This window comes from Numenius arquata, chromosome 4 (genome assembly GCF_964106895.1).
Source record: "Numenius arquata chromosome 4, bNumArq3.hap1.1, whole genome shotgun sequence".
Taxonomy (NCBI): Eukaryota; Metazoa; Chordata; class Aves; order Charadriiformes; family Scolopacidae; genus Numenius; species Numenius arquata.
The window spans coordinates 57,873,924-57,886,850 of record NC_133579.1 but is presented as its reverse complement, the minus strand read 5'-3'; the positions used below and the strand labels follow the sequence as shown (position 1 = coordinate 57,886,850).

The following is a 12,927-nucleotide window of genomic DNA, read 5'->3' as shown; positions in this document are numbered from 1 at the left end:
ACAACTCACTGAACAGATACAAGCTTACCACAAGTACAGTTACCTGCCACTGGCAGTAGTATTCTGCTGTAGGATCACATACAGAAAGAAAATTGATTTACTGAAAGTTACTTGTTATAGCTCTAAATTTTATTTCTTGATTAACACCGCTTTGAGGAAGGACCATCATGACCAAAGGGCAGCACTGTTCCCTCACACTCCATTAGGAAGCCAAACTCACATTTTCTCCAGAACTACAGAAAAGTAAGCGAGACTCACAGAGCTGTTTAGATCCCACCCCTCTTCTCACTTTGGGAGTTCAAGGAAGTACCATTCTCAAATATGAACTCTGGTAGAAATCACCAGCTTTTCTGATCACACCAGCCATGTGCCCAAACCTTCACAGGTTTGAGAGCCACAGGACACATATCAGCATGCACAGGAACAAGGGAGTTCTAAGAATGATTTACTTGCAGTTAGTAACAATACTTCTCTAGAAAGAGAGGGGAAAGGATGAGCCTGGAATGGACATGCCATGGGGTCCTGAGAGGACACCAGCAGTCTTGCTCTCAGGCTGCTGTTGGCTCATTTCCCCCCAAAGCTAAGGATTCAGATTATCCAGGAGTCCATGCACAAGCACAGCCCTACTGCCAGTCCTTGGCAAGGGCACTTGCTCCGCTCTTGAAATACTTCTGAGTTCATGCCACCTTTCTATATACGAAGACTTAGGAGATAGCCTGGGAAACTTGCACTTCATGATGGACCTTTTCACTCAAAATAAAAAAACGTAACTTGTATGCAGAACAATCAAAAAACAAATGTCTGTCAGATGTTACCACTCCAAATTTCAAATGGGTTCACGACGTGCAACAAAACTGGCAAAGAGCTCTGACAGTCACTGACTTAAGCAAAATTCAGGAAAAAAATACTTTAGTGCAGATAAGGACTAGAAAGCAACCTTTGGTAGTCTTAACACAGGGTATTTTAAAATCTGTTTTCTTCGCAATGCAATGGATATAGATCTCTTGCTAACAAATACCATTTAATGCACTGGTCTTAGGTATTAAAAACTGGAAAATAAATTTACAGTAGCATAAGAGTAGAAGTGCAACAAAACCAGGACAGTGGAATGAAATTAACTTATTTTTCCTTACAAACTACAATTCACCCAAGAAAAAATGCAAAATCTTAGTGAGCTAGGCATAAACAAAAAAGCAGATCCTTTTTTCAAGCTCATCTGTGAGTGCTGTAACAGCTTCAGACTGCATCAGAGAGAAAACAGAAACTCCCAACCAGACTAGATTTTTTTTATTTGCCAGTGAATCTACAGAAACCACCTTCTATAAAGAACAGAGTGCTAGTATATGTGTTTTACATGTCTATTAATTATCTTCTCTTTACCACTCTTGTTTGACTGTCTTGCAGGAAACACACAATTCTACACTATTAGCGGTTTCAGTAATTCAATGTGACTGAACTTCAGATTCAACATAGATGCGTATCAGGGACAACGTTGTCCTTGACTGTATGGTACTGAACAGCAAGCTCTTAACTTCTGTCAACTTGGTTGAAGAACGGACTTAAAGATCATTACTTAAAGTGAATGTTTTAAAAAAAAAAATCATCATTCAGTATCTGACACTACCAAATTAATTAACAATATGCATAAAACCATGTCTAACATTTTTACTTTCTGAGTGTCCCCTTAGTTTCTCCTTTCTTTCCATTTATCCATGCATATATATCATAGAAGCAGAATCAGTATAAATGGAAACAGCATCAAAAACCCTAGTAAAATCTGGCTGGTTTGCTTTTATTAGTACAGATTCCTGAAAGAACAATTTTTCTGATGGATTAGAGGACACTCATATAATGAGTTTCTTAGGTCATCATGGAAGAGTACACAAAGAATTCTACACTTTATTTTTTGTGTGCTTTCTTCGATTTCTATGAATCTTATTAATCTTGAGTGCTTATATGTGTAGTAATATTTCAATTATTCTCCTTATCAGTGTCCTGCAAGCTCCTCACACAATGTGTGATAAATTCTGTTATATGTTCACACTAGGTCATAGCTCTTTTGGCCAGTAGTACTAGAAGAATATGCAAGTGTGAGGTTGCAGACTTTTCAGATCTCAAACCTTTGACATGAAATTAGTTTTGAGATTCTGCAGGTGGATGTCTTCACAGAAAGAAAGAAAAATTTAATTTGCAGCAGACTAATTGAATTCCTAAGCATTCTGGCAATCTACAACCTTGGACCTACTTTAGAACAAGTGTCTTCCTTTTTGCCTTTCTAAACTCATATATTTCTTTTGTTTAAGCAATGTTTCCTGTTAAGAATTCTTCTAAAAGCCCTTGAGTTAAAACACTATGGGTCATCACAGCACTGTATTACCTTCTGGGAAATCACAGTAAACATACATACTATCTTTGACTGCAACACCTAGTGATTTAATAACTAATGATGCTACTTCTGTGGGGAGATAATGCTACGTTCACTTGACAACAATAGGAAAATTACGGGCATGAGCCTTACTATGGATCTCAGAGTCCCATAAGAAGGGCTGGAAACCTGGCTCTCACCATGACAAAGTGGATAACCTTGAGGCAGTCCCTTGTAGTGCACCCAGTAGAGGTCACTAGAGGATGCATCATGTTTTAATGGCAAAATAAAGCACTCCGACAGCAAGGGAAGAGATGCGTGTTCCTGAAAAGCACATCAACTGTCTAGGATTTGCTGCCAAAGAGACTCTTGTAAAAGAAAGATATATGTGCTGCTCTGGGAAAGAACAGATAGGTTTAACTGGCTACATCTGAACATAAGCAGCATTCATCCAGTTAAATAATATCAATGCTGATTAGTGAAATACATCTAACTTATTAAAAGTATATCTACTACCTGTGTATTTCCAGATGCACGGATCTCTTTCTTTCTTCCACAGCTTAACACAGTCCACAAGATGTGCCAGAGATACGAAGCCAAAAGGCAGAAACTACCTGCAATCCCGGCAGCATTTCTTTGCAGGGGTAGATCCATCCCTTTATTTTTAATCAACTGATTAACTTGGTTCTCCTGCTCTAGCAGATACAATTTGGCAGTCACCCTCAAAACCCTCCCCAGCTCTGTAAGCACCACCTAGCTAGACAAGGCTCAGACAGGCAGCAGGACCCCTTCTCACACTTCAACACATTCCCTGAACCTATAAGGAAAAGAAGTGATGGCCTACTGACAAGCGTGAAACAGGTGCAGGGATCTACACGAGATGTGTATTGCACAGACTTGAATGGCAATTACTCTGACATCCCAGAACTTCTCAAATGAAAGCAAACTACTAGCGCAATCCCTTTGCAGTTAGCAGTTCAGGCCACTAGTCATCTTTTTTTCCCTTCTAATAGGCAAGAAATGGGGAAAAAAAACCACCCAAATAGCAAAATCCAAGACAATCACTTAAAATGTGTTATGGTACACATGCACAGGAAGGTCAGTTTGAAATGCCGTGGCTTTATTGTCCACAGTCCCTTCTGCTCCTGTGCTTGCAGTCTATCTACGTTGCTCCCATATCCAAACCACTACCATGCAGAACACAGGACCCAGCTGTCTCATCCTCTCATATCCAGCATCTGCTCACCTGCCAACCATCAAGTCCTTGATCCAAAGGATGGACATGCCCAATCATTTCAACCACATGGATGCGAAATGCTCAATATCATCAAGGTAACTTCTTTCCCCTAAAATTTCCAGAAACAGACTGATTCTGCTGAATTTTTCCAAGGAATTCACTGTGATGCAAACCCTGCATGGAAAATTTTGGCTTGAGCAGCCAAAACCTGGAAAATTTTTAAACAACTGAAAACAGGATCTTATAATTGGAAATGATAAGCAACTTTAATAAAAAAAAAATCCTGCTACCAGCTTCATTATAAACCTGCAGAAGCTATTTTACTTCTAGAGATAGAAAACTAAAAGTCTGATGAATAAAGCATGTCATGGTTTATTGTCTTATATATAAGGATTGTGAAGGGTGATTACATAAGGTCTTAGGTCTATATATACAGAAGGAATCCTTATATACATCTCCATATAATCCTTATATGTAAGGAAGAAAACCTTATATATAACGATTATACATCTACTGTGCAACAGTTGCCTATAATTACAGAGCGCTAACAGTCATTAGTCTTCAGAAGATGAAGCAGTAAGAAGAAACAGTTCCATTTCCTCCCCACTTATGTATTTATCTGATTGGAAGTGAATGAGCAAAGAATTTAAAACACTCCCTCTGGCTGTGAAGAAATACGAGTATTGGAAATCTCAAGTAATAAAAATTCACAAATCAAATAATGCCATTATTTGAAAAAAGTCAAGAGATTAAAAAAATTATAATGGCTGTTGTCCTTTCCTTGGTCAATTTCTGGCTTCTGAGACTTGACTTCAGAGCACTCTCAAATCACATTTTGAGTTATGATGTAGTTGTTATGTTGCAGAGGGTGGTTTAGTTGTGGGGTTTTTCTTTCTGGGACAAACGTATGTTCTCCCAAGCATGGGAACTGGGAGCATTAAGTAAAACAAAGCTGCCTGAAATCATGGAATTACATACATTGCCACATGACAACAGTGCCGTGAATTTGGGACCTGTAGAGTGCACCACAGAAAGGATATTCCGTAAAGCTGTGCCAGGCTGAGGTTGGCAACATGATGGCTTTTGACAGCATTTCAAACAAGCTGAAAAGGTGGTTGGTAAAAAAAAACGGGCCCAAACTTGGCAGAAGTCCACTTACACTTTTCTTGCCATACCAAGCCAAGCTTTAGACATGGTGCTTTGATTTCAAGGCTGAAAAAAGCCTTAAGGGTTTTGATCTTTTCCTTAGTTAAGAAGTCTCATTGCAAACATTGAGAGTGGTAAGGCACTGGAACAGGTTGCCCAGAGAAGTTGTGGATGCCCCATCCCTGGAAGTGTTTAAGGCCAGGCTGGATGGGGCTTTGAGCAACCTGCTCTAGTGGGAGGTGTCCCTGCCCATGGCAGAGGGGTTGGAACTTGGTGATCTTTAAGGTCCCTTCCAACTCTAACCATTCTATGATTCTATGAAATGTATAGAACCCCTTGCAGGATTTTGTTAAAGAGACATTCTTGATTAAAATTGTAAAACAAGGAATAGGTTTCTGTCAAAATATTTAGATCAATATCCTGAACAGTGTTTGGGGGCAGAGAAAGGTTATTTTGGGTTAAATTATGCAACAGTGATCATTTTGCTCTCTTTTCAAAATACTGCCATGACTCTGGTCTCCCCTGGAAAAAGGAACTTGCAAAGGTATCATCACCACCATCGCCATTTCCAACACAGAGGCTGCAGAGAAAGTAACTGCTAGAGAAATTGTGGCAGTGGTCAAGAGAGAGAAAGAAGACTGAAAGGAGACAAGGCTGATCAAATTCTGCCTGGAGACAAGGAATTAGAGGACAATTGGCCATCCCCAGGACTAGCTTAACTGAACACCAAATATCGAGGATATCCAACAGCTCCAGCTGGCTAAATATTTAAAAGGTAGTCCTTAAACTGTTTTCAAAATATCATCAAAGGGATACTTTTGCATGGAAAATTGTATTGCCAACTCAAGAAACAAAATACTGATGAGTAGTAGTTTTTCCACCTTTGTTAAAAAAAAACAAACAAACAAGAAAATAAACACCTGTCCTGAGCTCAAAGTATTCCAAATGTCTATAGATGTTCAAAATTAACTGGCATAGCAACTATCTATTCAAATAAAACTAGCTAGTGGGAGGTTTGATCTTTATTAAATTATTGTTTTCTTATAAGAGCAGGACTAAGAAACCTTGAAATAAGGGAGTAAGGAAAGAGCAGCTTTGCTTCTTGCCACTTCTTTCCAGGACAGCAAGGGCAGTAGAGGTACTAGAGGTTATTGCTTATACAACAGTAAGTTGCAAATGAGCGTCACATTTTTTTAGCGGATGCTAGGATTCACATTTATGTTTACTAATAATGGGAGAAATTATATTCTGGTACATAAGACTGCAGTTTAACTCATTTAATACATCTCATTTCATGAGCTGAACTGCAGTAAATGATTAGAGTACCACTCTACCAATGTAAGGTTAAATCACTGTAAAAGAAACATTTAAATCAATGAGGTTTACCAATGCCTTTTCTTTCATTTTACAGCAAACTCTAAGCATGCAAACAACCAGTTGCCACTGCTCAGTGGACAGCAAGCAATAGGTTACCCACACTAGTTCAACTGTATCTGAGCTCTAGCTAAAGGTCCTCCACAATCCTTACACCTCCAAGGGAAGCTTGCTGATGTCTGTGCACAGGGAGCATCTCTCCTGTCACAGCATATTACCCACATGAATTACTGTATTGGCACCACGTAGCAAATAAGTAAAAGAAATGGATGGTAAGTCAAGGTAATGGCCAAGCCTTGTAGATGCAAACTGGTAAGATCCAGAAACCCTTTAGTTACACTGTCAACTAGTAATAGCTTCAACCACAGGAACTGCAGCTGTAGCTCTCTAGGTTGCAAGAACTTTAAGAGCAGAGGCATTATGCTTGCAGAGGAACCCTGAATTTCAAATCCCTTTCCCTGGGTGGTCTGCTAGAGTTCAGAAAGCTTTGAAGCTTCACTTAGGACTAAATTTAGCTTTTGTTGAATATTAATTTAATATTGTTCTCCTGAAAAAGTGGTCAATTAATTATTATCCAATGTGGGTGGGGTTATTTTGTTATTAACCTGCTAAATAGAAGCCTAGGAGCTTCAATAGTTACCTTATTAATGTTACTTCTACATTATTAATAGAAAAGAAGGTATAGCATCTGAATCATGGAGACAGGGTTTAAAAACAAGTCACTAACCCTGAAGAAGATAACTTTAAAGTATTTAAAACTGAACAGTTATTGGGGAGAGGGAGTTAGTGCCCTAATTTCAGATAGTGCTTCAAAATCAAACAATTTGAATTGCATTCTCATACCCATCATTTACGAGGTAAGAGCGAAAAGGAAGAGACTGCAGGTTTGCTGACCCGCAGCTTGCAGCTTTGGCTGGGCCATCAGAAGCAGTCTAGGTGGGGAATGTGGAGCCCACTGGGACCTAATGCAGCTGGGTAATTTGTGCAATAGCTTCACAATCAATTTACCTTCGCACAAGCTGGTGCTGCTGTCAAAAGAGGTGGTTTTACCTTTTCACAGCTGTTCATACCCTGTGCCACCCTCTCCCTTGGACCAGCACAACCCCTTGGTGTGGCTGTTCAGTGCAATGGGTCAAGGAAAGATGTGGATTTTTAGTCTTTTTTAAAATCTGGTTCTCACACATGAAAATTATTCCTAAAAACCAAAACATTTCTCACTTGATAACGTATCACCTGAAACAAAACTTTGGGTTCAACCCTGAAGACAAAACTTAGCTGAGACACAAAGCCAGGTGCTGCCAACTGTACAAATGGGGGGCAAGAGGACACTCTGAACAAAACACACACAAAACAAGGTAAAGAGCAGTTTTGCCATGCGTTATTTTGAGTCATCCTCTCCAAGAGCAAGTGGTCCTGGTGGAGAGCTGGTGTGGCAAAGAGTGCCATCTAGAGGACTGCAACACCACAGCTTGTTCTCAGCACCAAGACATACATTACACTGTAAAGTCATTATTCATAATTGATGGTCAACAATTGCTGGGTTTGCTTTCCATAGTTCTATTTTGATGTCTGGCAAGTCCGTTTCTTTTTTAGATTGGGGGACGGGCATTGCAAGAATATACTGTACTGAAAGATGAAAATGATGTTTGCTTATTTTTAAAAAAAATGTATCTAGAAAAACAGTTGGCTTGAGGAAGGGGATAATTTTCTTCTGTAATTCAGTTAGCCTCAGAATAATTATTTCTTCCAGCAAGTACACAGTTTGACCATTCTTTTTCATATGGTCTCCTGAGTTGCAACCCACTCCCATTGAAGTGAATAAATGTTTTGTCACAGCTTTCAAAGTGAGCGGGCCTTCATCCACGGAAATTACGTACTTATGCCCACAAGCATACACATGTAAATTCATACAACTGAGCAAAGTTTACTGTATTTCCTGCCAGCACAATCTTCTTTCCTTCCTTTCCTGATCACTATAATAAAACTGTTTATCAGGCAAGCAGACCAAGCTGAGACCTTTCAAAGGAAGGTCTTGGTTTTCCTTTCGTCAACGTTAACAGCACAACTAGGGTCCAATTCTGTATCCCATTGAGAAATTCCTAAAAAATTTGTGTGGAAGTTAAGTTTTGCAATTAACTTCTAAGCTTGTAAAAGCTTAGGAGAAATATAATGTATCTGGAAACCTCACACCAGTGAGGTATATTACCAGAGTTCAGCTGGACTGCCTTTCACCTTTGAAGTCTTGTCCCCAGGAGACTGATGAGCTAAAATGGGAATACAGAGCTATTTTTCCAGCTTGCATCTACCCACCAGCTGCTCATCTTCTAAACCTATTCCTTTCTCCCCTACTGCACTTCCAAACTCTCCCTGCCTTTTCTTATAGCACTCCTAATGAAGAGCGAGTTCCAACCATTAGATTGAAGAAGCAAACATCAAGAGTTTTTGCAGCAAAAAGTGGTGGAAAATCACCTACCTCAGCTACTATCTGCAATTCATCATCAAATTAAGATACATTAGGAAAGGCAAAGCAGCTCACATAGCCTTTTTCTTAAGCCTAAACGGACAAAACTCAAAGGAAGAGCTACATGGCAGCAACAGCAGTTTTTACCTTCTCGCCTGTGAAAGTTATAATTTTCATACTGGAAGAAACCTTTCTTAAAGGAGTTAATGACACCCTCCAAACCCCGACCATACAGATTTATTTTTTTTAATTCTCATTTTCACCGTAACACTAAATGAAACTCTCTAAAATAAACACATCCTACTTATATGAGACATGGTTTGTTTGTTTTAACATACAAATCATTTTCTATCTCTACAAAGTAAAAATTGTAGTACCTTACTAAAGACTGGAATAATTTTGTACAAATGGAAACACCAATTTACTTTTTATTTTACTTTACACCAATGCTCCAGCATATCATCTGAACAAAAAAAAAATATTCAAAATACTTGAAAAACTGCTTTACAATATCAGCACAATCAGCACACAAACAGCCACAGCGCAGATTTTTCAAGTCTATTCACAAACTGGTGTGTAAAATCAATTTCTCATTGCCCTATTGCAAGCACATTTTCTTAGTTCTTGTCTAAATGACATGTCAATAAAAATACTGGTTCCTCTAGACTCTCCCGTAAAAAAAGCATAATATAAATGTGTTGCAATTTCTAAACACATTTTGGCTGGTCAAAGGGTCATTTCCTGCCAGAGACCCCATATGATGATGCCCAGCACCATTCTTACTGGAGACAGGTGCAGCACACAGACCAGACAACACTGGGCCCTGCAAGCATGGCACACAGCATGTAAGCATGCTCTGCTCCCCCAGCATTAATGGGGAGCAAATGACAAAACTGCCTTAGTTCCTCTGGGAAATCTGCTCTTTCCATGGGATTCATTCAGTCCCCACTAACTCCAGAACTGTTAGATAGGACAAATGCTTTAAAAACATGAATCCAAAAAAATCCACGTTTACCTTCTGATTTTGAAGAGCTGCAGAACCACACAACTTCTTTACAACCTCTGTATTTAAGTCCAGCTGTAAATAAACCCCAGAATAAAACCACACATGCTTGTTTCTATGATTCCAAAAGATTCAAACATGCTGACCAGTCTCTCACAGCTCCAGTACATTTTCATAGATGATAATGAAAAATTCAACTCTACTGGGAAACACACAGAGTAAACTCTTTAACTACCTGAAAGAAGAAAGGGACAGCACTTTTGGAAGACAATTAATTATGCAATTAGTTAGTTAGTTACCTTTTCATCTCCTGTTCCAGGATCTGATTCACTGAATTTTTCTTCCTGAAAGCTTCTAGTCCTCTCCATTTTTTCCATGCTCTGAAAAAAGGCTGTTTTTTCCAGTCTGTTGCTGTTGTATTGTGTATGGAACTCTTCCAGCCTGTTAATCTTTAGTAGCTTCATACTATGCCCAGTTAATTTACTGTCTGTTTTCTTCTCCACTTTAGATTCATAAACCAGGGAACACTCGTAACTTCTGATTTCTCCTCCTTCTTGGCTGTACAAAAGAAAGACAAATAAGAAGCATCAGTGTCATTCGTGCATTTTACTTTAGAAAACTGCCATCGTTGCAATATTTTGTATTTCAACTCCCTCTCCTTATACTTTCTGAACCAAAGCAAAAATGCAGTTAACAGCACTAGCTGTTCACAGATACCCTTCTACCTACTCACCTACATTCAAGCAGGCTACAATTTAATTTAATTTATTCATAGAAACTATTTAGCTCAATCAAATCAATACATATTGCTGTTGCTTGCAGACCTTGCTTCTGGATCACTCCCCACTTTTTAACCACTTCAGTGGCTCCATGTTGCTCAATGTGTTCTCCTTCTCTCTGTTGCAGTTCCAGCAAGTTGATATGCAAGGACCCTGTTGTTAAGTCCACTAAGATTTTAGATAATAAACAAAGTGGTGTAGGCCTGAACACAGTCCTTCCCTCTATTCCCACTATCCTATACCACAGAAATAGGTAATTGCCAAAATGGTGGTGATTTCAGGCCCTCTGTTGAAGGCTGCAGAAGAGCACAGTCCTCAGCTGGGTTCCTTCCCACTGTAGGCCCTTGCTATGTGCCTAGTACTTACAGGACCATCAAGGCTTGTCTAATGGTAAGATTGGCTAGAAAGTTATTGCAAGTCAAGCTGTTAGTTTGAATTAATTCTCTGTAGAAGGGCTTCTATTCCACAGCAAGGTGGTGGCTTCCCCCTGCCCCCCTCAAGTAATCACTTGGTTACATTGGAAAATACGTCCTTTTGCATAACTAATTTTAAAAAAGTAAGAGAAACTACTCTAAAATTTCACTTAGCAACTCTGTGTAGACCCAGGAAATGGAGGACAAAAATGTTTTCATTGTTATTATTGCAACCCTTCCTTCACTGTACTGGAAACCCAGCTACCGAAGCATGGCTATAATGCTTTAGCTCTAGCAAGCTGAATCTCGTCAACCTCATTACACAGCTGATGGTTTCCCTTTTAACTTGCGTAAGTACCATAAACTATATGGCGTAATTAAGAATGTATATACAACCTTATAGTCATTACCAGCACAGAGAAACAGCTTTCAGTGTACAACCAGAGACCCAATTAAATCAGTTATTTTCACCCAAACACCTTCCAACAGAAAATGCTCCTCACTGTGTTTTGACCCCACACCTGTGCACATGCAATAGATTGGACATATACCTACACCAGCTGACTGCACTGCCCATAGTTAGCCCTCCAAACTCCTCCCAGATGCGAGAGATGCCACATAGTATTGTGTGTGACACAGGAGGCAGCTTGATAGTGGTGACTTTTATAGATGATGGACAGCAAAGGACAGTGCAAGCTTGCAAATGAGCCTTCCGGAGAGATTCCTGCTACCACATTATTGTAGCCCTAGAGCGCACTGTTAATATGTGAGATGCAGGGACACCAGCATGGAACTGTAAGACACTCATCATCTGAAGAAGTCATGCACCTGGTATGTAGAAATGCCAGGTCTGCTACTTCTAGCCTCTCTCACCAGCTCTCATGGCTCTGATGTCCCTTTCCATCCCCTTCAGGTTAAAGGACACTACAACATTTTCTTCCCATTTCTTAAGAGCAGGTTATTGAGTTTTTCTAAAAGCACTGACAATTGCAGGTGACATCCGACAAGGGCTCAGTCTAACCTTCCGGCCACTATTCTACAGATCCTTTGATCTACTCCACCCCAACGGGTGATGCCACATACTCCAAAGCTGTCAGAAAAAACAGGTGATGTTTCCAGATGCCCTCCCACTGACTGCATGCCTCCAGCTACTCAAATCCCACAGTGTCTTAGAGCCACCTGGCTGTGAAGACTACTTCTGGCCTGACATGACTGCAACCAAGGAAAGCTGATTCAGGCTCTCCATAGCTCTTCAAAGAGCACATCATCCTCTACGTTATGACCACCAAATGTGGTCATTCATCTAATGAGAATGACATGTCCTACTGAAAGGACATGTTGTTCCTTCAAGATGACCAATGGGTCAGTTATCTGGGAAAATATTAATGGGATTGGAAGCCCAAAGGTATTACTGGGCTCTGTAACCAAGCAGAGACTAGGACTGAGTCCAAACGTTATTGTCCTCTCCCCCATTATTACCTTAATATATCTCTGAAACAATAAGCTACACAAGTGAAAGTTTCTGAGGTGCACACAGTGAAACTTGTTTGCAAGTGCCTCCTCCACAATCCCACAGGAAAAATCCCACCCTGATCCTGTGTCACTGAGCAATGGGAGGCTATGGCATTCCACTTTTTAAAAGAAAAAAGAAAAAAATATATATGTTCAAATGGGTGTTGAGCCCCATTTCTCCCAAAGGAGGGCAAAACCCTTCCTCCCATCATTTACATTCCCCAACTTAGGCCTGGAAGATGCTTTCTTCTGGGTCATCTTCCACAAGCCGATCTCTCACTTTAAGCAAAATAGCTTGCTTCATGACGACATCTTCACTTACAGGCTCAGAAACCATACACACATCATATAAACACAGAAACTTGCGTATCTGTATGCACAGGGGGTATATACCTACAGTCCTACTGCTTTTTTCTGCCCAATAGCAAAAAAAAAAAATATTTGCACAATAAAAATATAAACAATAAAGTAACAAATATTGCACAATAAAAATATAAACAAAAAGTAACAGAATTTGCACAATAAAACTATAACCAAAACAGTAATTTTTATAGAAATGGGCAGGCAAATAAGTATCAGCCAAAATGAAGAACCCACAAAAAAAACCCCAAACCTTTTTCTTTTCACCATCTGTTTT

The 12,927-nt window shown here is 39.6% G+C and overlaps 1 protein-coding gene across 1 annotated transcript in view; it reads right to left on the bottom strand.

Moving 5' to 3' along the window:
• Positions 1–12,927, bottom strand: part of MYLK4 (myosin light chain kinase family member 4) — a 78,383-nt gene that overhangs the window by 52,839 nt on the left and 12,617 nt on the right. The window contains exon 2 of the mRNA XM_074146162.1: positions 9,886–10,144. Within this exon, the coding sequence (XP_074002263.1) occupies positions 9,886–10,144 (259 nt within the window). The remainder of the gene's footprint in view (positions 1–9,885; positions 10,145–12,927) is intronic.